Here is a 26,411-nt window from a genome sequence, read left to right on the forward strand (position 1 = left end):
GTCATTTGCATTGTAATTGGCATTGACATTGACTTCGAAAATTGGAATCAGTTGACATCTAGTTCTATTTCGTTTCCTATTCTAATTCCTATACCTATTCAAATTCCCATTCCCATTGCTATTGCTATTGCTATTGCTATTGCTATTCCTATTGCTATTGCTATTGCTATTCCTTTTCCTTTTGCTATTCCAATTCCAATTCCTATTCCAATTTCAATTTATATTCATGTTGCTTCTCATATTCCTATTCCTAATTCCTATTCCTAGTCCTAGTCCTATTCCTATCCCTATTCATAATTCCTCTTCCTTTTCCTATTCCTATTCCTAATTTCTAATTTCTATTCCTATTCCTAATTCCTATTCCTATTCCTATTCCTATTCCTATTCCTATTCCTATTCCTATTCCTATTTCAATTTATATTCATGTTGCTTCTCATATTCCTATTCCTAATTCCTATTCCTAGTCCTATTCCTATTCCTATTCCTATTCCTAATTCCTCTTCCTATTCCTATTCCTATTCCTAATTTCTAATTTCTAATTTCTTTTCCTATTCCTATTTCCTAATTCCTAATTCCTATTCCTAATTCCTATTCCTATTCCTATTCCTATTCCTATTCCTACTCCTATTCCTCCTATTCCTATTCCAATTCCTATTCCAATGATCCCAATCCCAATTGACATTGCGTTGACATTGACATTGGTGTTTTATTGATACTGGTTTTGTATGGTATTGTATTTGTATTTGTATTTGTCAGTATTATATTGTATTAATTGTATTGGTATTGTATTGATATTGATATTGGTACAGTAATGGTATTGGTATTGTATTGCTATTATTGATATTGGTATTGTATTGGTATTGTATGGTTGTATTGTATTGTACAATTTTAAAGTGATTGTTCTTTGATTTCATTAGTTCAAGAGGTGTACTGTATGTAATTTGCGCATTCAAATGATCTATTTTAAATATTTTAAAGCTGTAAGTCGTTTTTATTGACGAAAACTACCAAGGCGTTCCGAATTATCAAAGGGAGGTAAATATACTGGTCACTGTTCCTTCTTGTCGGAACGAAGAAATTTTCCTTTTCAGGGAATCAGTCGACAAAAGCCAATGGATAATGCTAAGTGAGTTCCGATAAGTACGAAGGACTCTAGAAAATTCGGTATCAATAATTGAGAAAACATAGGAAAACGCTGTAGCCTGTAGGAATATGTCATCCGAAAATCAGAAAAAGGTAAGAATAGGTTGAAGAGACAACCAGTTTTATGCCATGAGTATGGTTAACCACAACGAATTCTGTTGGATTTGTCTGCACGTGTTTTACACTAACTGGAAAACCGGCACCTAGCACACATATCAATGAAAAAAAAAGTAAATACAAACTTTTAACTGCAAGCTCACGTGGAAATGCCACCATGATTTAAAATGATACCATGGAGTCGCACTTCATGTAAAGCTATCAGTATCAGAGTAACCCAAATAGGTTTATAATATATATATTTCAAGTTGTTCCAGCCTAAAGTCGATCAGATTGTTATTAACCTTATAACTCATTTTGGTGAATGATACAAATCTGTTTATTACCTCCCTCAACTTGCAAAGAAATTTTTCTGTTTCCGCTGAGTGTCGCAGTGGTTCTCTCCTAGTTCTCGGCTTCCTCTACCATAATAACAGACTTCCCAATGTCCTAGCACTCCCTAAAAGTTGTATTGGAGTGGGGGTTGTCCTTGTAAATATTGTTGTGACACATATCAATTAATGCTGAAAGTGATAGGGAGTTTACATGGATTCTGAAAACGGAGGATTCTACCAGTACATAGTTATACACTTGATCACGATTTTTTTCAGCATCATTTGTTGTCAAAGTGGTAAATAGAAAAGATGATTGAATTGCCCCTTGAGACAATTACAAAAGAAACAAAACGTGTGTCACTAGAGAGAAACACCAAAACTTCACCATGTTCACTAACTGTCCTCTTAATTTAGTATATGTACCTACTGGCTACAATTTTTAAACAAAAAACTGCTGTAAAATTGTCCTCTGCATTATGTTATCTCATTGGTTGGTTTGCTGTTAGGTTTCTGTCCCATTGATGTTAACCCATTTCCTACTTTCCTAAAGGTTTACACAATATAAACAAATGGATTTCATTTGTTTGTGATGCAAAAAAGTGCTAAGAATCATATATTCATGATATTAGCTAACAATTAAATACTTCAATATTTATTGGGACCATCAGGGCAAGTAACTTTTTTTCCGGACAAGTGAAATTTACTGTTTTACTTGCCCAGGGACAAGTGCTCACAAGAAATAATTCCACACCCCTGGGCAGGGTCCACAAATATTCACTCTGTGGTTAAAGTTTTTGAATTTTAATAATTAACTTTCTTAAACTATCCTATATTACTACCAAACTTAAACAGAAGCTTGTTTATGATCAAAAGCTAGTATCTAGAAGAAACTTTGTTAAAATTTTTTACCTGTTTTTCCTGTTTTCTGTATTTTACTTATAAACATGATAAATGAACTTAGTTTTTCTTCTAGTTCATATTACATACAGTCTGCAGTTAAAGTTTTTAAAACATTTATTAGATTCATAATTATATAGTATCCTGGATTTTGACCAAACTTGGACAGAAGCTTCTTATCAAAAGATAGTATCAAGGGGAATATTTTTATTAGGGTAAAGATTGCATTCATGCAATCAAAACCTTATGGGACCAACTTGATATCTAAATCTTCCAAGGCTTATCACTACCTTTTTAATACACAAAATATAGTGTATTGATCATAACATTTTATACATCCTATCTATGAACATATACATTGTATTAGTATATAGAAAAAGAAATATATATGAAGCTCACAAATAGCAGAAATAAACACTGAAATAAGAAAGTATGAGGGTGACATCCATCAAGTAGCAATGTTTACCAGTAAGAGAAAGTATGAGGGTGACATCCATCAAGTAGCAATGTTTACCAGTAAGAGATTGAAAAGCCTATTCCTGCTGACTTTTTAAGTAAAATTTCTCAAAATTGAGTGATACATCACAACATTGAAATTATAAAAGTTTTTCACGTATATTGGGGAATTACTAGGTGTGTATTTTGGGAAAATGTAAAATTTTTCTGGATGATATGTATAAGAAAAAGTAAAAATTTGACCTACTGCCATTATTTTTTATTGACAGGAAGCCTTAACTAGACATTTTATTGGTCTGTTTAGTAGAACAAATTTTAATTTCAGCCAATTTTGTATATATTACTTTTTGCATAACAAAATATTGTGTGATCGGTAGTGTAGAAAGTAATAAGTTTTTAAAACATGTTATGAATGTTAATTTTTACTCAAATTATATATATTCTAATGGTTTGACATGGTGCAGATTCAGCCTATTTTAATAAATGATAATCTAAAAGGAAAAGTCAAATGGTTTATAAATGAAAAGGATACAACACGCTACACATTTTAGGTGAATGATCTTAAATCTGAGGGAAATAAGGCATTGGAAACTTCTGACTTTGAGGAGGCAATAAAGAAGTATACAGAGGCCATAGCATTAGATCCTGAAAACCATGTATTATATAGTAACAGATCTGCAGCGCTCACTAAAGCTGCACGATACCTGGAAGCACTTGGAGATGCTGACAAAACAATAGAAATAAAACCAGATTGGGCAAAGGTAAGGAATAGATGTTAAGTTTTTCGCATAAATCAGTTTGATAGGAACTCAGTGTGAAAGATCAATGATATTTTCTATAAAGTTGCATTACATTGTATATCAGTAAATATCAGATTGATAAATAGTTTAAGACCCTGCCTCCTAGGTCATGGTCCAGTGACTCAATTAACTACCAATTTTGAATTTTCAGCCTGCTGATTTGACTTTTTAAAGTTGCTAACTTCTATGTTATTTGGTCTCTTTTGGAGAGATGTCTCAATTCTGTTTAATTTTTGTATGAGAAATGTATAGAAATAGTATTGCCACTCAGAACTGTCACAATAGATAATTATTGATAAGAGTAACTTGGTGTGTACATAGAAGTTATCCTGAATTTTGTACATGTTCTTTTATTAAGATTTACAAAAATGTATACCCCTATGTATATGATGTAGCTCTTGTAATTTTAGACACACATTGTTAATTATAAGGTGCTTCAACAAGATTATTTAGAACAGAGTAATTTTTATATAGGGTTTCTCAAGGAAAGGCACAGCCCTATGTTATTTGAATAGATATGAAGAAGCAGCTTCAGTATTTATGGAAGGATTAAAGATTGACCCCGAAAATGCACAATTAAAAAATGGTTTAGAGGATGCACAGAGTAAATTATCAGGTAATTTTGCATTTTGCCTAAGATACAATCATTTTTTGAATCAACCTTTTGATGGGGTTTTCCTTCAATTTAAATTCATTATATTATATCTGAACTGCAATGGTACTCCGAACAGTATTGTAAGATTGCTTGATGCTGAAGTGTGTTTGTTTTATCCCACTGAAGTGAGATGGTGGCATTGTGACGCTATCTTGTTGATAGCTATGACAAAGTGTGTCAGTTGTAACGCCGAAGTGTGATGGACTACTTAAACTATCTTTTCAATGCTTTTCATGTCGATAAAGGGCTTGTATACCTTTAATACCATTGGAAAAAAAAGGGAGTGATTGGTGGAGAGGGGTAAAGTGGATTTGTTTTTAAAAATCTACAAAAGGCACTTTATGTTTGATGGAGCGTTGTATTCTCTTAATACACATTAGTCCACAGGGCATAGACTGACTATTTATGCCCCTGTCGTAGCCCAGGCTGCATGAAGTTTTGCCCTTGTCTGTACGTATGTCTCCGTCTGTACGTCCCAAAGTTGGTTTCCATTCTCTTTAGTTTGCCTCAACCAAATATTATGAAACTTATACACATTGCTCAGTACCACAAAACACAGATCGAATTTGAATATTGGTGGAGTCACTTTTACCATTCTTAGGAGTTAAGCCCCTTTACAAATGGATTTTTTTTTTTTAATTTTTTGTTTCTGTTCTCTAACATTAGTTTGCTTCAACCAAAATTTATTAATTTATACATAATGCTCATTAGCACAAAACACAGATTGAGTTTGAATTTTGGTGACATCACTTTTACAGTTCAAGAGTTATGCCCCTTTACAAAATGGAAAAGTTGCTGAATATTTTCGTTTCTGTTCTCTAAAGTTTGACTCAACTTAAAGTTATGAAATGTATTTATAATGCTCGTTACAGCAAAACTCTGTTTAAGTTCATATTTTGGTATAGTCACTACTACAGTTTTTGAATTATGTCCCTATATAACATTATATGCTAGCGGGGGAATCATCTGCCCCATTTATTTTATTATGATATTACGGTAAACAAGGAACTCTTCAAATAGACCATTACACATCAGTGGACATGTATTTGACATTGTATTTTTTAAGATTTATAATATTGACAATCAATGTAAATATACCAATGAAAAAAGAAGAATGCTACACCATATGTAATTTATATGTTAGACTCAGATCGATGTCCGGCCTAAATTCGACGTCCGTTCCTCAAATCAACGTCTTTAATCTGACTTTGCATTTTGAAATCAGTGTCAAATATTTTCTAAATCCTCTAATCATCGTCCAATGTGACATTATGAATCACACAAATGACATCTGAATTATTTGAAGAAAAAAAGTCTCCTCTCATAGCAATGGCTCTAAATTTCATTGAATAATTAATTTTTAATTTGATCTTTGTTTATATTATCTGTATGATAATCGTTTTGTCTTTTGTAGCTTGCAGAAACTTTAACTGTTTTCTTATTTTGATATCAAAATATAAGGACAAACATCAGAAAATGTCACTAAGACAATCACTAACATCATATTAATATTACATGTACATACGTAACATAGTAATAGCTTAGTGAAAGAGGTTCATTTTATCTATCAACGTTGTTGATTTCCATTCTTTAAACAAATACATGTGGGTAAACATTGTACGACAATAAGACAACAAACCCAAGACAAAGATAATTGCAAGACAATCTAGTGGGCAGTATACAGACTCAAACAATAGAAAGAATAAAATTTACGCCCAATTGTTAAAAGTATTAAGATTTGGTTGTACATTTTTCCACACCTTTTTGAGTTTAGATTCAACTTAACCGTTAATAAAGATGTTACTTTTCTGCGACAATTTTGTAAAACCGAAGTCAATTACAGAGGCCAAAAATGAAGTCGATTTAAAAATGTCAAAAAAAGACATCAATTAGAGGAAAATAAAATTGGCCCTCGATTTAGAATGTTATTTTATTGTGACATATATTTGGACGTCCATTAGAGACCAAACATCGATCTGAGTCTTACATATTATGTACATATATATTTATAATACCATTAACAATATTATAAGCGTCAATAATTATGCTAGATGCTTATGTTGTATTTTAAAAAAATGCACCATAATATGGGTAGCTTCATGTATGTGATCTTATTTTATGTCAGAAATAAAATGACCATTGTTTATTATGACTTATTTTATTTGACAGGACCATCAGGTAGTCAGCCTCTTGGCAATCCATTTGCCGCTCCAGATATAATGCAACGATTAGAAGCCAATCCAAAGACAAGAGAATATTTAAAACAGCCAGATTACAGAATGATGATACAATTACTTCAACAGAATCCCAATAGTTTACAGTAAGGGCTTTTTTATCCATGAGTTGGAAGCCTCCTTTTTCTCATCACCTCAATTCCATACAATTTTAATACACTACATTTTAAGAAGATGCCTTGCAACCCTATCATAACCATAAGACAATAATTGAAGGTTTATTGACCAATTTTCCATAGTATAAAATCTGGTTTCTGTAAAAAAAATTGTCTTCACTAGCCAAAAGTTATGATAGATAAAGTTAAACTTATGTGCACTCTTGTTTCTTATTTTATGGACTGACATTTATAATTAGAAATACTGAAGCAGTTTTTGGAAAGAATGGAACTTGTTCTAAATCTTTCCTTAGGCACTGGCCTCCCTAACAACATGACAGGTAAGCTACTATTGCTGCCAGGGCCGTAGCGTAATGGAGGCAAATGCCTCACTTGTGAAACGATGACCAAACTTTAGAAGTGTCATATTTTTTTTCAATTATGTATTTTACATTATCAATATGCGAGTATCGAGTTTCAAATTATCTATACAGGCACACTACATACAGTGTGTCCAATCTGCAGCAGCGATTGCAGCTTTTACCATAGCGGCGACAGTAAAAAAGTAAGTGTTCCGAATACAAATCAAAATAAACAAGAATGTGTCCCCAGTACACGAATGCCCCACTCGCACTATCATTTTCTATGTTCAGTGGACCGTGAAATTGGGGTAAACCCTCTAATTTGGCATTAAAATTAAAAAGATCATATCATAGGGAACATGTAAGTTTGAAGTCGATTGAACTTCATCAAAAACTACCTTGACCAAAAACTTTAACCTAAAGCGGGACAGACGAACGGACGGACGAACGGACGGACAAACGGACGGACGGACGAACAGACGAACGGACGCACAGACCAGAAAACATAATGCCCCTCTACTATCGTAGGTGGGGCATAAAAAATTGAAACAAATCTTAATGTTGTTACAAAACTGGTTGAAGACGGGTTCTTTATAGAGAAAAAAAGATGAAAAAGGTAACTCATGAGTATAAACACCCCCTATAAGTATGCTGGCTTATTACTTTCCTTGGTTTATTTTTATTATACCCCCGCTTTAAAAAAGGGGGGGTATACTGTTTTACCTCTGTCTGTCAGTCCGATCGTCAGTCCGTCCATCAGTCCGTCCGTCAGTCAGTCCGTCCCATGAAACTTTTGTCACATTTTTCTCAGGAACTACACATCCACCCTTTCTTTAATTTGGTATCAACATTTATATATGTTAGCCATACCGTGTGATGCGTTTTCAGATTCATCACTTGACAACTTCCTGTTTACCGAACACTTGTATGATTTTACACATGATAGCCAAGTTGAAAATTTTCGTCACATTTTTCTCAGGAACTACACATCCACCCTTTCTGTAATTTGGTATCAACATTTATATATGTTAGCCATACCGTGTGATGCGTTTTTAGATTCATCACTTGACAACTTCCTGTTTACCAAACACTTGTATGATTTTACACATGATAGCCAAGTTGAAAATTTTCGTCACATTTTTCTCAGCAACTACAATACAAGGATTTCTGAAATTTGGTTTCAGGATTTATATAAGTCAGCTATACTGTGTGATGCGTTTTCAGATTCATCACTCGACAACTTCCTGTTTACCGAACACTTGTATGATTTTACACATGATAGCCAAGTTGAAAATTTTCGTCACATTTTTCTCAGGAACTACAATACAAGGATTTCTGAAATTTGGTTTCAGGATTTATATAAGTCAGCTATACCGTGTGATGCGTTTTCAGATTCATCACTTGACAACTTCCTGTTAACCGAACACTGCATATTTTTACACTATTAATATTATCCACTTGCGGCGGGGGTATCATCAGTGAGCAGTAGCTCGCAGTTTCACTTGTTGAATCGATAACGCTAAAGTTACCAATGTTTACACTATCAACTCACTGAACAACAAACGTAAACGATAAAATAATTCATTGACCAAAAATATAATAATTATTTATAATTAATTTAAACAAAATCATGAAGGGACTTTTCTATGGAAGTCTTGAATGTAAAAGGCAATTCAAGATTTTTATTTATCTTTAATAAAAGTATGAAATATAGTTTTGGTATTGTTTGAAAATATTTTTTTCATGTTTCTTTTTCTGATTATGATCAGCATTGTCTGGTTGTATGCTAGCGTGTTCCATTGATTCTAGTGCGGTAGGTCGTGGGTTCGAACCCCGGTAGGTCAAACCAAAGACTTGAAAATTGGTAGAATAATGTGTCCAGGTAGGTTGACATGTCTTCCAGTGGAATGTTTACAGGTAACTTGAGATCACTTGTGACATTAGCACGTCAAAAATCCGGTTGGGTAACAATGTTGGTCTAGTCTTCTCTGTACCTATTTGTTCGAAAACCTGTTAACGGGGTACAATGGGTGGTGACAGGCTTTGTGGGCTTGCCATGCTCCATGTGCATAGGAATGATACAGTTGACAAAGAACGTGTGTTGAAGCTTTTCGATAGTACAGGTCACAGAAGAATTGGAAAGTTTTGGTTGACCAACAGAGATTAACTTTAATATTGAAACTTGTTTTGTTACTTACTAGACTAGCTAATAAAAAAAAAACGCATTTCTGTTATATTTTTTTTTTTTTTATTATTATAAATACATTGACCTCTCCCAAAGTAATGCTGAAATAAACTTCTCCCGTTTCACAATGTTTCAGGCACCCCCTAAAAAAAATTGCTATCAAGAAAAATTTGCATTTCAATAAAATAAGTTTTTTAATTTGTTTCATTGAAAAAGTACATTTTCGATGCCCTGTGCTGAATAAATACTTTATAAATTGATCAAAAGGCACTCTACACTTTTTAAACTTCAATGTCATATAACCTATGTTTCAACTAACAAAATGCCCCGAAACAACATTTTTAGATTTTATTTGTTTAAAGACACTTTAAAGTTCTTAGCTGTTGGTCTAGAACTTATGTCTTACAAGGAATTGGAAACATTTACTAGAAAAAATTTTGATTTGCATTTTTTTTTTTAAACATGTTCAAAACAGGCAACATTATTTGGATAAGGTATAAACTGCAGTTTAAATAAAATTGTGCAAATTAAGAGACTGATATTATTTAATTTGAACTCATTTTATCTTCATACTGGAGAAGCACTTTTATTTTCCACAGGTGCTATCCAGCACTTTGATTATTTGTAACTATGGATAGAGACAATCAGTATTTAACAGTTAAGGAACTTATAAAGTTATAAAGTATAAAGACTGAAGGACCTTATTGCAAAATCTTAATGTGTTGGATACAAAATAAATCATTGCCATAGGATAGTGATAGATAGTTATGTTCTTATTATGACTTATTTTAAAATTACAGCATAAAATTTAAAACGACATAAAAGAATTGCTCTCACAGATTATTAATGTTAATTATATGTCTGTATTTTATTTCTTTTCAGAAGCTTTCAAGATCCTAGAATTATTCAGACATTAGGTGTTTTACTCGGCTTTGATTTAGAACAAAAGCAAGCTGATGCAAGTGAAGACAAAGATTCAGAAGCAATGCCAGAACAAACTTCTATGCCTTCTCAAAGATCAAATTCAAACTCCCAAAATCATTCTAATTCTGTACCTGAAAACCAACCTAATTCACAGGTAGACCTAAAGTCATGAAAGTCATTTTATAAAACTGAAATTAAAGAAAGCAGATATGAATAAAAAAATATGTTTTTAGCATGGTACTTTTGTGGTAACTGTTATTTGTTTTTATTCTGTATAATGTTAGGATGAGGGTTTGAGATATATTTGAACATAGAATAATATATTATTATTTTATGTGTATATCCTTTTTTGCGTAGCTTTGAAGAAAAAGGCTGTAAACCTATTTTAATTAATCAGTTGGGAGTTGTATTTTAAAAAAAAAATATTGCTTATAAATTCTAAGAAAATTCAATACTTTTATTTATAGGTTTCATAACGAGTGAGAATTAGATATCGCTTGATATCAACTCGAGTTATTTAATTTCAATAATAATAAACGAGCCTATGGCGAGTTTATTATTATTGAAATTAAATAACGAGAGTTGATATCAAGCGATATCTAATTCTCACAAGTTGTTAAACCTATTTCTCTTATGGCAAAAAGTTGTATGTGCGTGGCCTATTTGTTGCGAATTGTGTTGCTACGGCCGTTTTTCTTTGCAACGCGTACTGATCTGTATACTTTTTGAACTAATATGGTTTTATTTTATTGTGTTGTATGTTCTTGTGTGAACAGAATACTGTTCCATTGACTCCCAGATATATCTTTTTTTTTATATTTTTATAGGTTTCATAACGAGTGCACGGGATCCTTTCTTTATTTCTTCGTCCATGATAAGATTTATATTAGATAATGCAGACGAAAATCGCGAAAACCGGAAGTAAACAATCAGTTGTCAAGAAAAAAAGTAGTCCCGGCATGACTTTTTCTAGTGAATAATGACCTGATCAATGGCCAATGAAATTATTGGAAATTTACGAGAAAAGCCAATCAAATTAACGTAATTTTGATATCACTTTTTCATATCACACTCCGTACGGTGTGATACGAAAAATATCTATTCACGTGGGAGTTAGATAACAGGCCCCAACCATAAGAGAATCAAATATATCATGTGTCTAGAATTTAATTAATTTTGATATTTTAATTATGATGTTGTATTTTTAACAAGTTAAATATTTTTGTAGGCTCAAGAAGAAAAACTGAAAGGAAATGAAGCATACAAAAAGAAAGACTTTGAAACAGCGATTGTACATTATGATAAAGCTATAGAATTAGATCCCACAGATATTACTTTTAGAAATAACAAAGCAGGTATGTCGTATTCAACTATTAGAAAACCACATTTTCCAACATTAGTATTTATCTCATGCAAGCCTTATAACCTGTATGAGGTTATGGTCTAAATTTTTAATCAATTTCACCCAGGAAGAGAAAGAATGAAAGTGTAAACATTTATCTATTATAATACTCCAAATTGACAACAACACTTCAAATGGTCTGCAATTTTATTTGCTATGGTCTACATGTTTCGCCTGCACGGCAGGCTTCATCAGGACAATTTTTATACAGAAATTAATCCCTGAAGTACTCAAAGTGGTGCGAATTTGACGTACTGTGGATTAAATATTTTTCGTTGGCTATCAATTTTCTTTGATTTCGTGGGAACAGGTTAACCACGAAATTAAATGTTCAACGAAGAGCGAATTTTCTATAGGTTTGTATGCATATTTCAGCAAAACCACGAAATTAGATATCCACGAACTTGTAAGTTTTCCTTAACCCACGAAAATTGGTACCCACGAAAATAAATGAATTCACAGTAGATTGGCGTGTGTAGTATTATTTTATTGTTGCATTCATTTGCATAATTTGACAACCCTGCATACCAAGGTATCCACTTCAGGGACTCTATCGAATGCAAGGTTCACCTCATGGAATTTGATTTAATATTATTTATTCGTGAACCCCTGCATTCGAAAGGAACCGCCTTGCTACACGCGCCGATCTACAGGCCACCAGCATATACATGGACCAAGGAATATTCCATACTTGCGACGTAATAACAACTGAACAAGATGACCACGATGTCCGATACCACCTTAATTAACATCTATAAATGATAGCAGAAGAAACGTACCACGGGTGCCGATCTTTATAAATGAACTAGGAATTCACAACCATGCCATTAAACAGACCAACTACTGCAGACGATCCAAAAAATTATAGAGTCACCAAATAATTAACATGGGAACATTTTTTGACAATTTTATTATCCATAGCGGCGACCATAATCTTCCTATTGTTGCCGACGCGCAAGGAAGTAGTAACCTCCAACCATGGCCAGGTTGGAAGAGAAGCCTTGCGAAGTGGTAGGAACCATGGGAAGTTCGTCCAATTAGATACCAAGCCTAAAGAACAATTTCATGTATCATATAATAGTAAAATGAACTCAAGTTACATTGTAAACAGACTTTAATTTTCTATATTTATCTTATCTATTTATAACTCTGTATTGCTACTTTCACTTTTCATGAAACATGTAGACCATAGCAAATAAAATTGCAGACCATTTGAAGTGTTGTCAGTTTGGAGTATTATTTTATTGTTGCATTCATTTGCATAATTTGACAACCCTGCATACCAAGGTATCCACTTCAGGGACTCTATCGAAATGATTCACACAGGCGTTGGTTCACCTCATGGAATTTAATTTATCTATTATATATAAAACTTTTTTTCATAATCGTCAGTAACAAGATTCCGTCTTATAAAAAAAGAAATTCACATAAAATTGATTCAGAATAAAAAAGAATAGTATATATCTAAACTTCAAATTTTCTCTGATTTTGGCTACTTTTCACATATTTCTGATTTATAACTCTTAAGAAGGGCACAAAGGCTGTCATCTTTTCTTGAAAGAGTTTCTATTAGATGAATTGCCAGGGTGAACTCCTAGCTGTCAACAAAGTTTAGCTGGGGCAGTTCTAAAAATTATGTAGGTCAAAAGTGCTATAAAAGAATGACTGTTGCAATCACAGATGGTATAGTTGGAGAATGGGTTATAGTTTGTTTCTGTGTGTGTTACATATTAGTGTTGTGTTTCTGTTGTGTGGTAGTTCTCCTCTTATATTTGATGTGTTTCCCTAAGTTTTAGTTTGTAATCCTGATTTTTTTTTCTTAATCAATTTATGAATTTCGAATAGCAGTATACTACTGTTGCCTTTATTTAAATGAAAACAACAATCTGCTTAAAGTATTTGTGGAGAGGAATTCTCTCACAATCATGACAATATTTAATTGGCTTGTGGGGACAAGATTATAAGTGTATTCAACTTGTCAAACTTGTACACAGATTAAGTAAATATGATGCTTATAATGTATAGATTCCAAGTGAGCTGCCCGTTAAAATGTATAAAATTCTCTGTATTTGGTGATAATTGGCCACTAAGATGATAGTTTCTATGCATATTATTGTATATAAATATGTAATTTTCATTGCAGCTGTATATTTTGAAATGAAGGAATATGATAAATGTATTGAAACATCAGAGGAAGCTATTAATATAGGAAGAGAAAACCGAGCAGATTATAAATTAATTGCCAAGTAAGTAGTTTATTTAGTACAATGTGGCACAATTAGAATACAATTGTAATTTAATATGCTAACTGAATCTTGGTGCATATAGTTGCTGCTTAATTATCTAACCATGAAAAATGAATGGTATAAGAACTTTTGACCATTAAATAGGGTAATTAAACCTTTTTAAAATGTCTTCCAAAAAGTGAAAAGTAACTTGTTTAAATTGTAGTTTAGAAAAATAACCGCGAAATTGAAAAAGTTCAGTTTTATTGTATCATTGTTATATAGTTGTCACCATTTTTTTATACATATTAAGAAACATATCAGGATTATGTGCTATGCATTCTATGATTTGTCTTACCAATTGATTAGTCTTATTTAGCATGAATGCAAACCTTCAGTAATAATGTATTGTTCTGTTTTAGGGCACTTGCTAGAGCAGGGAAGGCTTTTATGAAAAAAGGAGACAATGATAGTGCTTTGAGATATCTAAACAAATCGCTATCAGAACATCGAAACCCAGAAATACAAAAAATAGTTCAAGAGGTTAGTTTAACAATCAGATTTAAAAAGAGGAAATATTGACCTACTATATGAGACATAGTTATATCCAAGATTAAAAGGAGGGAGATGTTGACCCACTTTATGAGACATAGTTATATCCCAGATTAAAAGGAGGGAGAACTGTAGATATATTTATTACAATTTTTTTTACATATTTGATTTTGTTTTGCCAATGTCTGCATTTAAGCCTATAGAAAACCTTTAAATGTGTACTTTCGTTCAAAATGTTAATCCACTTGTATTTTTGTCCATCTGATGAGTTAAGCCTTTTTCAACTGATTTTTATAGTTCGTTCTTATGTTGTACTGTTATACCACTGTCCCAGGTTAGGGGGAGGGTTGGGATCCCGCTAACATGTTTAACCTGCCACATTATTTATGTATGTGCCTGTCCCAAGTCAGGAGCCTGTAATTCAGTGGTTGTCGTTTGTTTATGTGTTACATATTTGTTTTTCGTTCATTTTTTTTTACATAAATAAGGCCGTTAGTTTTCTCGTTTGAATTGTTTTACATTGTCTTATCAGGCCCTTTTATAGCTGACTATGCGGTATGGGCTTTGCTCATTGTTGAAGGCCATACGATGACCTATAGTTGTTAATGTCTGTGTCATTTTGGTCTTTGTGGATAGTTGTCTCATTGGCAATCATACCACTTCTTTTTTATATTATGGTTCTGACATCTGTTCCCATGAAACCATGAACATTGGTATCCCACAAAATATACTGATTTGCCTTTGTCCATGCATTCATTCATCATTTTAATAATTTTTAAAAAAGTTTTTTTTTTTAAAATTGACAGGTGGAAAAGTGAATATGCTCCAAATTAAATTTGAGGTCACCACATTAAGTTCAAGGTCAAAGTTACAAAAAAATAGAATGCTCAGATTTTCCAGTTACAAAATGGTGTTATTCATATCAAGAAAATTACCACTTGTGCAAGGTGCAGGAATCTAATATCTGTTCTTAAAATGCCAATGATGTCATTGTTAAAGTAATCTTTAAAATTAAAGCAATCTTTACCCTCCAGTGCTTACGAGCACTTTTATTGATTCATTGATTCTTTCAAGGTGGTATGGGAGTCTAAAATAAAAATGATAGAATTTGTTCATACTTTGCCAAAATGTAGTATCTATTGATATATGTTGAAAAATATAATAAAAATGATAGGTCACCGTGCATTTTCTCAAGCTACAGGGTGTGACAAAATGACAAATTTTGTATGGATTATACAGGAAAAAACACCATTTTGTAATTAGAAACTAAACATAATGATAGAATTGTTAAATACTTAAGGAAAAGATAGCTTTCAGACAATGCTTTGAGAAAATCAAAAGAAAAGGTAGGGTCACCGTACGTTTTTTTTGGCTAAAATACAAAATAGGAAAATTCCATGTAGAATCCTTCAGAAAATACACTGTTTTAGAGTTACCTCCCCTTAAAATGGCAATTTAATTTTTTTTTAAAACAACCAAAAATAATCAACATTTGCAAAAATATTAATATTGATATTTATATATATATATTAAGTTATATTCTTATCAATTGGTTCTTTTAAATGAAAATTCACATTAAATATCTGCATTCCTGCATAAAATTTTGCTAACTTGATAGAAAATCTGGACCTTTGGTTCTCTGTTATTTACAATCCAAGATGGAGGAAGACGCCCATACCACTTTAAGTATATCCCATGACTTCTTTTATTCATACACAGTGTTCTCCCCAGGATTTTGGGATAGCACCAGGGTAACGCGTGTCGAAATGATTTGTACAATATGTCGTATCGCGTTGCATTGCTTATTTTTTCTTCTTGTTAGTTTTTGTGCCATTACCTTTTTGTCTTTTGTTTTGTTTACTGTGTTATGTAGACTGTGGGTAAAAAAAAATACTTGTAAAAAAAAAGTAAATCAAACAGTTTGTATACTTTTTAAATATCTTTTAAGAATAAATAACAGAAAGCACTTCTAGTCTTTAAACTAGTCACTTTTTATACTTTGATCAAGCCAATTTTGTCCTGATACTTGTATAGTTACACTACACATTCCCCATTTTTGTTAGATTACACCATAACAATTAACTTTAAACAGGATTAAGTTTTAATGTAGAACCTTTTGTAAATTAAATACTATTTTCCATAGCTTTAGACATGATTCTTTTAGACATTAATAAAATTATTATTAAAATCATTATTGTGTTATTTCATGATAGACATGAAAAGTATACCTAATTATCTATGTGGACACTCCTGAAAGGTTGTCTTGTCTAGCTGAGTTCCAATAATTGCATATTTATTTTGCAAAATTTTTAAATCATTAAACGTTTTATAAATACCATTCAGCTATATATCAAATGGATGTTTTCAACAACCTTGTATAAACATAGCCTTAGCTCAGTCAGTAGATGTTATAAAGGATATACTACCTATTTAATATAATATGTCTGTGCTTTAATAAAAGTATGATTGTCAAAAATAATTTGCAATATATTTTTGTTGGTATATTCAAAGAAAGTTTTTATCTTTGAGGTAACATCCTTATATAATTTTGCATTCAATTTGTACTTTATTTCTATTTTAAATGATTGATAATATTTTAGGAGCACATTTTTGTAATAAGCTAAATCAGGGGAAGCAACTCACGTTTTAAAAATACGCAAATCATTTATGACCAAAGGCTGGAGTAATAGAGTTTATTAACAAATTTCTGCTTGTCCCTCAAAAGTCTCATAAGTCTGTGATCTTTAAGTTATGATCTCTTAATTAATTAAAACACAAGAATCATGTACATCGATTAAATCCAATCATCAAGGTTAACCTCAAAAGGTAAATCGATCACGTGGTGTAAACAATCTTCGTTGTCAGAACTGGATTGAACTGGTTTGAACTGGTCAATTTTCATTTGAAATTTTATACCCACGGAAAGGTTTACCGTTATATGATTTTTTTACCGAAAATTTTAGCACCACGGTGAAAAATTATACATCGCGGCAAGAACGATACCACCACGGTAGAAAATTATACATCGCGGGCCCGTGGTCCTTTAAGGGCCTGGGGAGAACACTGTCATACATTAGAGATAAGAATATTTCTTAACTATTAAAACACAGATACATTTAATAAAGCTGCATCTTTGATTGAAACTGGATTTTATGTAAAAGATTTGTGGAGTTCATATCTCATTGAAGTTCTACAAAGTCATATCTTTTCATTTATATATATGGACTTCAATGAAAATGTATTGCTTTTTTGACAGCTGGATAAAAAGATAAAAGAAGATGAAAGACTGAAATATATAGATCCTGAAAAATCCTTAGAAGCAAAAACTCTAGGAAATGACTATTTCAAGAAAGGTAAGATATTATTGAAATTAATAATTATGAAATTTGACAATTGATAATATTTATCCTATACTTTGGACTCCGTCATTGACCCATTACACATTACAAATAATTAATACAGCACATCTTACAAACACAAAAATCTGTGATTAATCTGTTTATGTACCTATATCCTTAATTATAAGAAGATGTGTTATGAGTGCCATTGAGATAACTATCCATCCAAGTCACTATTTGTAAAAGTAAACCATTATAGATCAAAGTATAGCCTTCAACACAAAGCCTTGACTCACAAAGAACAGCAAGCTATAAAGGGCAAAAAAAATGAATAGTGTAAACAATTCAAACAGGGAAACCAAGTATACGTTGGTACTATCTATAATACTAAAATTACGAGGTCCAATTTGTCAGCCGTCATCACGTAAAAACGATGAATCAAAGAATTCAACTTTATATATAACTAATATAGTACAATGGTGTTGATTAAAAATTACACCACTCCAGGCCCCTTTGTTTTCCACGTAATTAATATTGCCAATAATTAAGAAGTTCCGGATCGAGTCCGACACCGATACCAATAGTATATTCACCTGTTACCTATTACCTTATCTGTATACGTTCCGCATCTGACATGCGCACCACCAAACGGTGTATTTGGAATGTTGCTGTATACTGTTGAGTAAAAAATACTCCATTCCAGGCCCTTTTGTTTTCCAAATTATTAATATTACCAATAATTGATAGGTTCCAGGTCGACGGGTTCAAACAGAATGATTTTGAAAGCAGAGAAAACTGTGCATCTTATAATCGGCATGACTTTATCATATGACAATACCAATACTAAAATAAGGCATACGCATAGTTATATACTTTAATTCAGTCACGGACCCGCGATATCACGGGAGTGTTCTAGTGTAATATTAAATATATGGGATAAAATTGGTTAGTTAAGAAATAATTCATGGGGGCTTGAATATATCGTGATTTTACCACGGGTTGGCCCTTTATGACAAATATTTTACCCCTGAGCGATAGCGAGGGGTAAAATATCGGCATAAAGGGACAACCCGTGGTAAAATCTAGATATATTCAAGCCCCCGTGAATTATTTCGATTCTGATAGGACACATACGGCAATTCTTTTGGATCGAAGCGCTCTAGGTGTAGGCAAATATTTGCCGTTCCCATAAATAAACGCACTAATAAACTGGCGTAAAAGAACGGAGCAAACTGCATTAGTGACATGTTTAAACTATTTAAAATAATGTATTTAGACAGTTTTGGATGAATTTGAATGATAATTTATTTATATGTCTTATATGATGTACAATAAAGGGCTTTTGCCACATTTTAGCATCATTTGTGTATGTTTCCTTGTGATGATTTTCGGATTCACAAACGTGTATTTTCCCGTAAAATGCTTACATTCTAACGTCATTGTATCTCATTCATAAAAAAGCATATGACGTGGGAGTACAATCGGAACAGCACTGGCAATATATTCATATTTTACCACGGGTGTGTACTCAAAGCGTTTGAAGGACGTCATGTTAGAATATTCCTTATTGAGATCAAGTATTCTTTTTTATACTGCACTCGTTCTATTTGAGCAGTCAAAATGCGTTGACCGTATATTTCTATGTCATATACAGTCACTGACCTGATATCACTTTTCCTCATGAATATTTAAATAGAAATTGTCGAAATTATGTTTAATTATTCATACGACCTCTTCAACCTGTTCTTGTTTTCAATGTAAACAACGATGCGTTTAACGACTCAAACTTGTTTCTTTTGCAATTTTCGGGAAAAAATATTTCACTTTTTAATATTTTTTGGTTTGCAACCTATAAATCATTATGTTTTATGTTTATTGTTGATATTTTAGTCTGCAATGAATTCGTTCACCATTGATTGCGGTAATGATGTACATTTCATCGTGTTTTATATTTCTCCGTCTGTGTGATATGAGGCCTTTTTAAAGGGGGATTTTTCCCAATATTTAAATAAAAAAAATAACATTAACACAATAAACAACAATTGAAAATGTTTTTTTTTAGATTGCAGTATAAAGACAATAATAGTGCATTGACTTGACATATCAACGATATAAGGATTCGGCCCGAAACAGGGAAAATGCTCGGCACAGCCTCGCATTTCCCCGTTTCTAAGCCTCATCCTTATATCTTTGATATGTCAAGTCAATGCACTATTATTGTCTATGTATCACATAAATTGTATGTTTCAGGTGATTATCCAAATGCTAAAAAGCATTATGATGAAGCAATAAAGAGAAACCCAGATGATGCTAAACTCTACAGCAACAGAGCAGCATGCTATACAAAATTATTGGAATTTAATCTGGCTCTCAAAGATGCAGATAAATGTATAGAATTAGATCCCAAATTTAGTAAGTATAGATATTGGTGGGTAATAATAATTGATGTTAAGAAACACATTGAACCTTGAACAAGACTTGGACAACACAAGGCAGACAATGCAAGTCATAAAATATGATAAATCATGACTTAGACAACTTTAAAAAAAAAATGATTTTATGTTTTTTACTCGTATGAATGAATTTTTTGTTAGAGGCTTACCTCAATGATCACAAAATAAAATTTTATATTTACTTTCATGTAGAGTTGATATGTATTTAAAAATCATATTTCAACAAAAAATACCTTTTTTTTCAATTTTAAAAATTGGTTCCCACTAAAACAAATGAAATTACAGTCATCCTTTAGAAAGAAAGGAAGAAAGCCAATTGATTGTAGGGTAAGGTCAGAAGAAACAAGTCACAGTTACTACTTTAACTTTTCATAATATTTAATTCTTCAACATGTTTGTTTTTTTAGATGACATCTCTCTTAACTGGTGTTTAATTTTTTATGAACATTTTTGGTTGGGCATAATTAAATGACAAATAAAATTTAATTGATGAAAAAAACAGGTGTCCTAAGAAGCAAATGGCATTGAAAACAAAAAAAGATTCAAAGACAACAATGGCCAAATATTAGTTAATACAATAGTCTTTTCACTTCTGCTTTGATTTTTAGTTGTTAGAAATAAGCTTGATTAAAAACTTATAAATGTATGAACAATTATCTAATCAGCCAATTATTTATTTCAGTTAAAGGTTATTTGAGGAAAGGAAGTATATTTTATGCCATGAAAGAACCCTCAAAGGCTGCTCAGTCATACCTTAAAGCATTAGACCTTGATCCAAACTGTGAGGTAAATATAATTAGCTATTCAACATCTGGTGGTCATAATTGCAAAATGTCAGATCGAAAACTTCTTTCTGACAGCTGGGGAAAATATAGGAAAAATTTGCATTGAAATTAAATTCTTCTTTTTTAGCTCACCTGTCCCGAAGGGACAAGTGAGCTTATGCCATCACTTGGCGTCCGTCGTCGTCCGTCGTCGTCCGTCGTCTGTTGTCCGTCGTCTGTCGTCGTAAACTATTTCAAGAATCTTCTCCTCTAAAACTACTGGGCCAAATACTTTCAAACTTTAACTGAATGTTCCTTAGGGTATATAATTTATAAATTGTATCCGAAGTTTTGATCTATCAACAAACATGGTCGCCATTGCTAAAAATAGAACATAGGGGTCAAATGCAGTTTTTGGCTTATAACTCAAAAACCAAAGCATTTAGAGCAAATCTGACATGGGGTAATATTGTTTATCAGGTAAAGATCTATCTGCCCTGAAATTTTCAGATGAATCAGACAACCCGTTGTTGGGTTGCTGCCCCTGAATTGGTAATTTTAAGGAAATTTTGCTGTTTTTGGTTATTATCTTGAATATTATTATAGATAGAGATAAACTGTAAACAGGAATAATGTTCAGCAAAGTAAGATTTACAAATAAGTCAACATGACGGAAATGGTCAGTTGACCCCTTTAGGAGTTATTGCCCTTTATAGTCAATTTTTAACCATTTTTCATAAATCTTAGTAATCTTTTACAAAAATCTTCTCCTCTTAAACTACTGGGCCAAATACTTCCAAACTTTAATTGAATGTTCCTTAGGGTATCTAGTTTGTAAATTGTATCCGAAGTTATGATCTATCAACAAACATGGTCGCCATTGCTAAAAATAGAACAAAGGGGTCAAATGCAGTTTTTGGCTTATAACTCAAAAACCAAAGCATTTAGAGCAAATCTGACATGGGGTAATATTGTTTATCAGGTCAAGATCTATCTGCCCTGAAATTTTCGGATGAATCAGACAACCTGTTGTTGGGTTGCTGCCCCTGAATTGGTAATTTTAAGGAAATTTTGCTGTTTTTGGTTATTATCTTGAATATTATTATAGATAGAGATAAACTGTAAACAGGAATAATGTTCAGCAAAGTAAGATTTACAAATAAGTCAACATGACGGAAATGGTCAGTTGAACCCTTTAGGAGTTATTGCCCTTTATAGTCAATTTTTAACCATTTTTCGTAAATCTTAGTAATCTTTTACAAAAATCTTCTCCTCTGAAACTACTGGGCCAAATACTTCCAAACTTTAAATGAATGTTCCTTAGGGTATCTAGTTTGTAAATTGTATCCAAAGTTGTGATCTATCAACAAACATGGTCGCCATTAGTAAAAATAGAACATAGGGGTCAAATGCAGTTTTTGGCTTATAACTCAAAAACCAAAGCATTTAGAGCAAATCTGACATGGGATAATATTGTTTATCAGGTCAAGATCTATCTGCCCTGAAATTTTCAGATGAATCAGACAACCTGTTGTTGGGTTACTGCCCCTGAATTGGTAATTTTAAAGAAATTTTGCTGTTTTTGGTTATTATCTTGAATATTATTATAGATAGAGATAAACTGTTAACAGGAATAATGTTCAGCAAAGTAAGATTTACAAATAAGTCAACATGACGGAAATGGTCAGTTGACCCCTTTAGGAGTTATTGCCCTTTATAGTCAATTTTTAACCATTTTTCGTAAATCTTAGTAATCTTTTACAAAAACCTTCTCCTCTTAAACTACTGGGCCAAATACTTCCAAACTTTAACTGAATGTTCCTTAGGGTATCTAGTTTGTAAATTGTATCCGAAGTTATGATCTATCAACAAACATGGTCGCCATTGCTAAAAATAGAACATAGGGGTCAAATGCAGTTTTTGGCTTATAACTCAAAAACCAAAGCATTTAGAGCAAATCTGACGTTGGGTAATATTGTTTATCAGGTCAAGATCTATCTGCCCTGAAATTTTTAGATGAATCAGACAACCTGTTGTTGGGTTGCTGCCCCTGAATTGATAATTTTAAGGAAATTTTGCTGTTTTTGTTTATTATCTTGAATATAATTATAGATAGAAATAAACTGTAAACAGCAATAATGTTCAGCAAAGTAAGATCTTCAATTAAGTCAATTTGACCAAAATTGTCAATTGACCCCTTAAGGAGTTATTGCCCTTTAAAGACTTTTTTCACAATTTGTTCATCATGTTGACTTACTTTAAAAAATCTTCTCCTTTGAAACTGCTGTATCAATTTCAGCCAAACTTAGGCTAAATGAGTTTCAGAGTATCTAGTATAAATTTTATATTTTATTTCCTTGTATGTCAAGAAACCTAGCTCCTATGGCTAGAATAGAACATAGGAGAAAATGATTATTTTTTTTGGCTTTTGAAGAAAATAGGACGATCCAAAAAACATTTAAATAAATTGAAAAGCCAAAATAATCATTGATGAGAGATTTAACCAAAAGAATTAAGGTGAGCGATTCAGGCTCTTGAGAGCCTCTTGGCATATTTTATCAGATGAGCAATTCAGCCACTTGGATACATTTGTAGATGCTCTTAAAGTTCTTGAAGTTCAGTCACAGACTTTCCTCTGAAATTAAACTTTTCCTTAAGAGGCCCCCAGTGCTTAAATCATATTTTCATGACTACATTTTAACTGTCAGGAAGCAAATCAAGGATACAGAGATTCTAGGATGGCAGAAGGAAATGACCCTGAGGCTGTACGTAAGAGAGCCATGGCAGACCCAGAAGTCACACAAATCCTTAAAGACCCAGCCATGCAGTTAATTCTTCAGCAAATGGAAAAAGATCCAAAGGCCGTCAGAGAGTAAGTTTAAACAGACTAAAAAAGCTAATTTAATATTTTCTTTTGGAAATATATTTGTAAGTTTAACGAAAGAACTTGATTGACTATTTACACAGCCTAAATTATTTTGTGTCAGGTATTCAATACAGTTGAGATCTCCAATAAATTATAACAATATTGAAATTTCAGCTCTGCTTTATTTTAAGGTTTTGAATATAATTCCATTTCCAAATAGTATAAAAGAAAGCTTTTAAAAAATTAAATGCAAAATACTCTTATAATAACTTTTACTTTAAGAACAATTATCTGAAAAAGTGTATGTCAAATCTTTGCCTGTTGAATACCAGTCATATACGTCAAGAGAGTTATCTTTCCTGTAGCATTTAAAATTAAAGTTCAGGATATACATTTGTACCATGTTTTGCATATATAAACAATTTTAAAATGGTCAAAAGTTGAAAAAATTGTGATAAAAATATGGTAACTTAATACACAGTATTATATAACAAAATCGGATTGTATTCTGAAGGAACGACCTGTCCTGATATTGAAATAAAAACTGGTAAAACAGACAATTCATCCAAAAAAAATTAAAAAATGTCATAAAATTCTACTGGCTTGCCTAATGAGTGACTCAGTATGCTTCATGCCTTATGCTTTCCTGACAAAGTTATTTTTAATGCAATATTATGTATTTCAGACATTTACAAAACCCAGAAGTTGCAGCTAAAATAGAAAAGTTAATGGAATGTGGAATTATTGCTCTTCGTTGACCTATGTAGTTATTTCAGTGAAATCAAACATGTTTCCATTATAAACACTTGCATAAACAATCACATCAGTGCTATAAAGTATTTCTTATCGGGAACAATCATTTTACTACATTCAATTGTTTGTTACTGTATGATCCTCTATTATCATTTCTAAATTATAAGTTCAAGAATTTTCTCTGATCATATATTGTATGTCTGTTGTGCAATTAAAAAGAGTTGTTTGTCATTATATTGTCATCATACATATGTATATATTGTCTCAGGAATAGATTTTGCTTATTTTCATTACAATGACTGAGATGAGTCAAAATATAATTTTACTGGTCTAAGAAAATAAAATTTCATTAGAAGATGTGAAATGTGAATTCAGTCAGACCACTGCTCCAAATATAATACTTTTTTTTAAAGACAGCACATCCATGTTTAATTTTAATATGTGTGCAGGAATCTTCAAATGAATTGTTATTGGTTGAGTTATAAAAAAAAAAGAAGTGAATGTGACAGCTTTTGTAAATGTAAAATTCAATTGTTTTGGTATGATTAGTTCATGTTTAATAATGATTAATATTATGATTGAATTAACTATATTGCCTAGAATATAATGAGGAGTTTATAATAAAAATGCTTTTTCTGTTTTGTGTTATGTTGTCGTTTGAATATCTGTACTATTATTTTGCTTGGATGCATATAAAAAAGAATTTATAAAGCTGTTCAAAATTAAGGGAAATTTAAAAACCAAGCTAATTTTAATATGTAAAGAATAAATATTTTTTTATTATATAACTTAAGGAGATGTTTTTACATGATTTGATGTAATATAGATTAGGGATTTGATAAAACCTTTGCAACCCTGACTGATATTGATGACAAAAAGTTCTATAGACTATGGATGATAAAGTTTTTGCAACTGTTACTGATATCAATATTGTCATGGATGGCTGATGAAGCATGATTGCAATTGGTCTTATAACATGCACAATTACTGCTAAGTAAATAATACAGAAATTTATCCAGTATCTACTGATCTACTAACAAACTGAATCCAGTTTATAGCACTATAAATGAACTTTACTAGTTAGTACATCAAGAAACTCCCACAAAATGTATTTGATAAGAATTATTCATTTTCAACATAAAGATAAATTCCATTAAAACTAATTAGAAAATTTTCAAAAATCTGATTTTCTCTTGCAATTCTTTTTGATACTTAGTGAAGTGTAGGGTATCAGAACATCCAACTTTAATGAGATTGATCTTTCCATACATTGTATGCATATTGACAGTCAAATGATAACAATAAACTTTGTCTTGTAATTCTTAAATTACAATGAACTTTTCTTGTAATTCTTTCATTACAATGATTACTATGAACTTGTTTTGTAATTCTTTCATTACAATGGTTACAATGAATTTGTCTTGTTATTTTTATACTACAATGATCACAATAAACTTACATTACTAGGAACTAGATCTACACAAATACATTGCTACTTCTAGAATTGTTATAACCAAAAGGTAATATTATGCATTTTGAAAATGTCCTCTACTAACTTCTGATGAAATTTTTATATTACAAGGTATTTTGTTTGTCATATGCAAATTGCAGAATTTTTATGGACATCAGTTGTTATTTGTTTAATATTTTGTCAATAGGAGCTGTACATCTATCTTTTTATACGAATTTTGCGGTCGTATATTGGTATCACGTCGGCGGCGTCAGCGTCGTCGGAAGATGGATGGTTTCCGGATAATAACTTTTGTATAAGTAAACAGAAATCAATAAAATTTTAACACAATGTTTATAACCACAAAAGGAAGCTTTGGATTGATTTTGGGGGTTATGGTCCCTAAGGTTTAGAAATTAGGGGCCC

At 31.9% G+C, this 26,411-nt stretch overlaps 1 protein-coding gene across 1 annotated transcript; it reads left to right on the plus strand.

Moving 5' to 3' along the window:
• Positions 1 to 1,080: 1,080 nt before the first annotated feature.
• On the plus strand, positions 1,081 to 25,173 carry LOC143067543 (stress-induced-phosphoprotein 1-like). The gene is made up of 13 exons (XM_076240886.1): positions 1,081 to 1,236; positions 3,479 to 3,688; positions 4,202 to 4,343; positions 6,552 to 6,702; positions 10,141 to 10,336; positions 11,411 to 11,537; positions 13,728 to 13,830; positions 14,232 to 14,352; positions 17,618 to 17,714; positions 19,950 to 20,111; positions 20,835 to 20,938; positions 23,625 to 23,788; positions 24,468 to 25,173. The coding sequence occupies exons 1-13, from the start codon at positions 1,213 to 1,215 to the stop codon at positions 24,538 to 24,540; spliced, it is 1,674 nt and encodes a 557-aa protein (XP_076097001.1). The 5' UTR covers positions 1,081 to 1,212; the 3' UTR covers positions 24,541 to 25,173.
• The last annotated feature ends 1,238 nt before the right edge of the window (positions 25,174 to 26,411 follow it).

Source organism: Mytilus galloprovincialis, chromosome 3 (genome assembly GCF_965363235.1).
Source record: "Mytilus galloprovincialis chromosome 3, xbMytGall1.hap1.1, whole genome shotgun sequence".
NCBI lineage: Eukaryota > Metazoa > Mollusca > Bivalvia > Mytilida > Mytilidae > Mytilus > Mytilus galloprovincialis.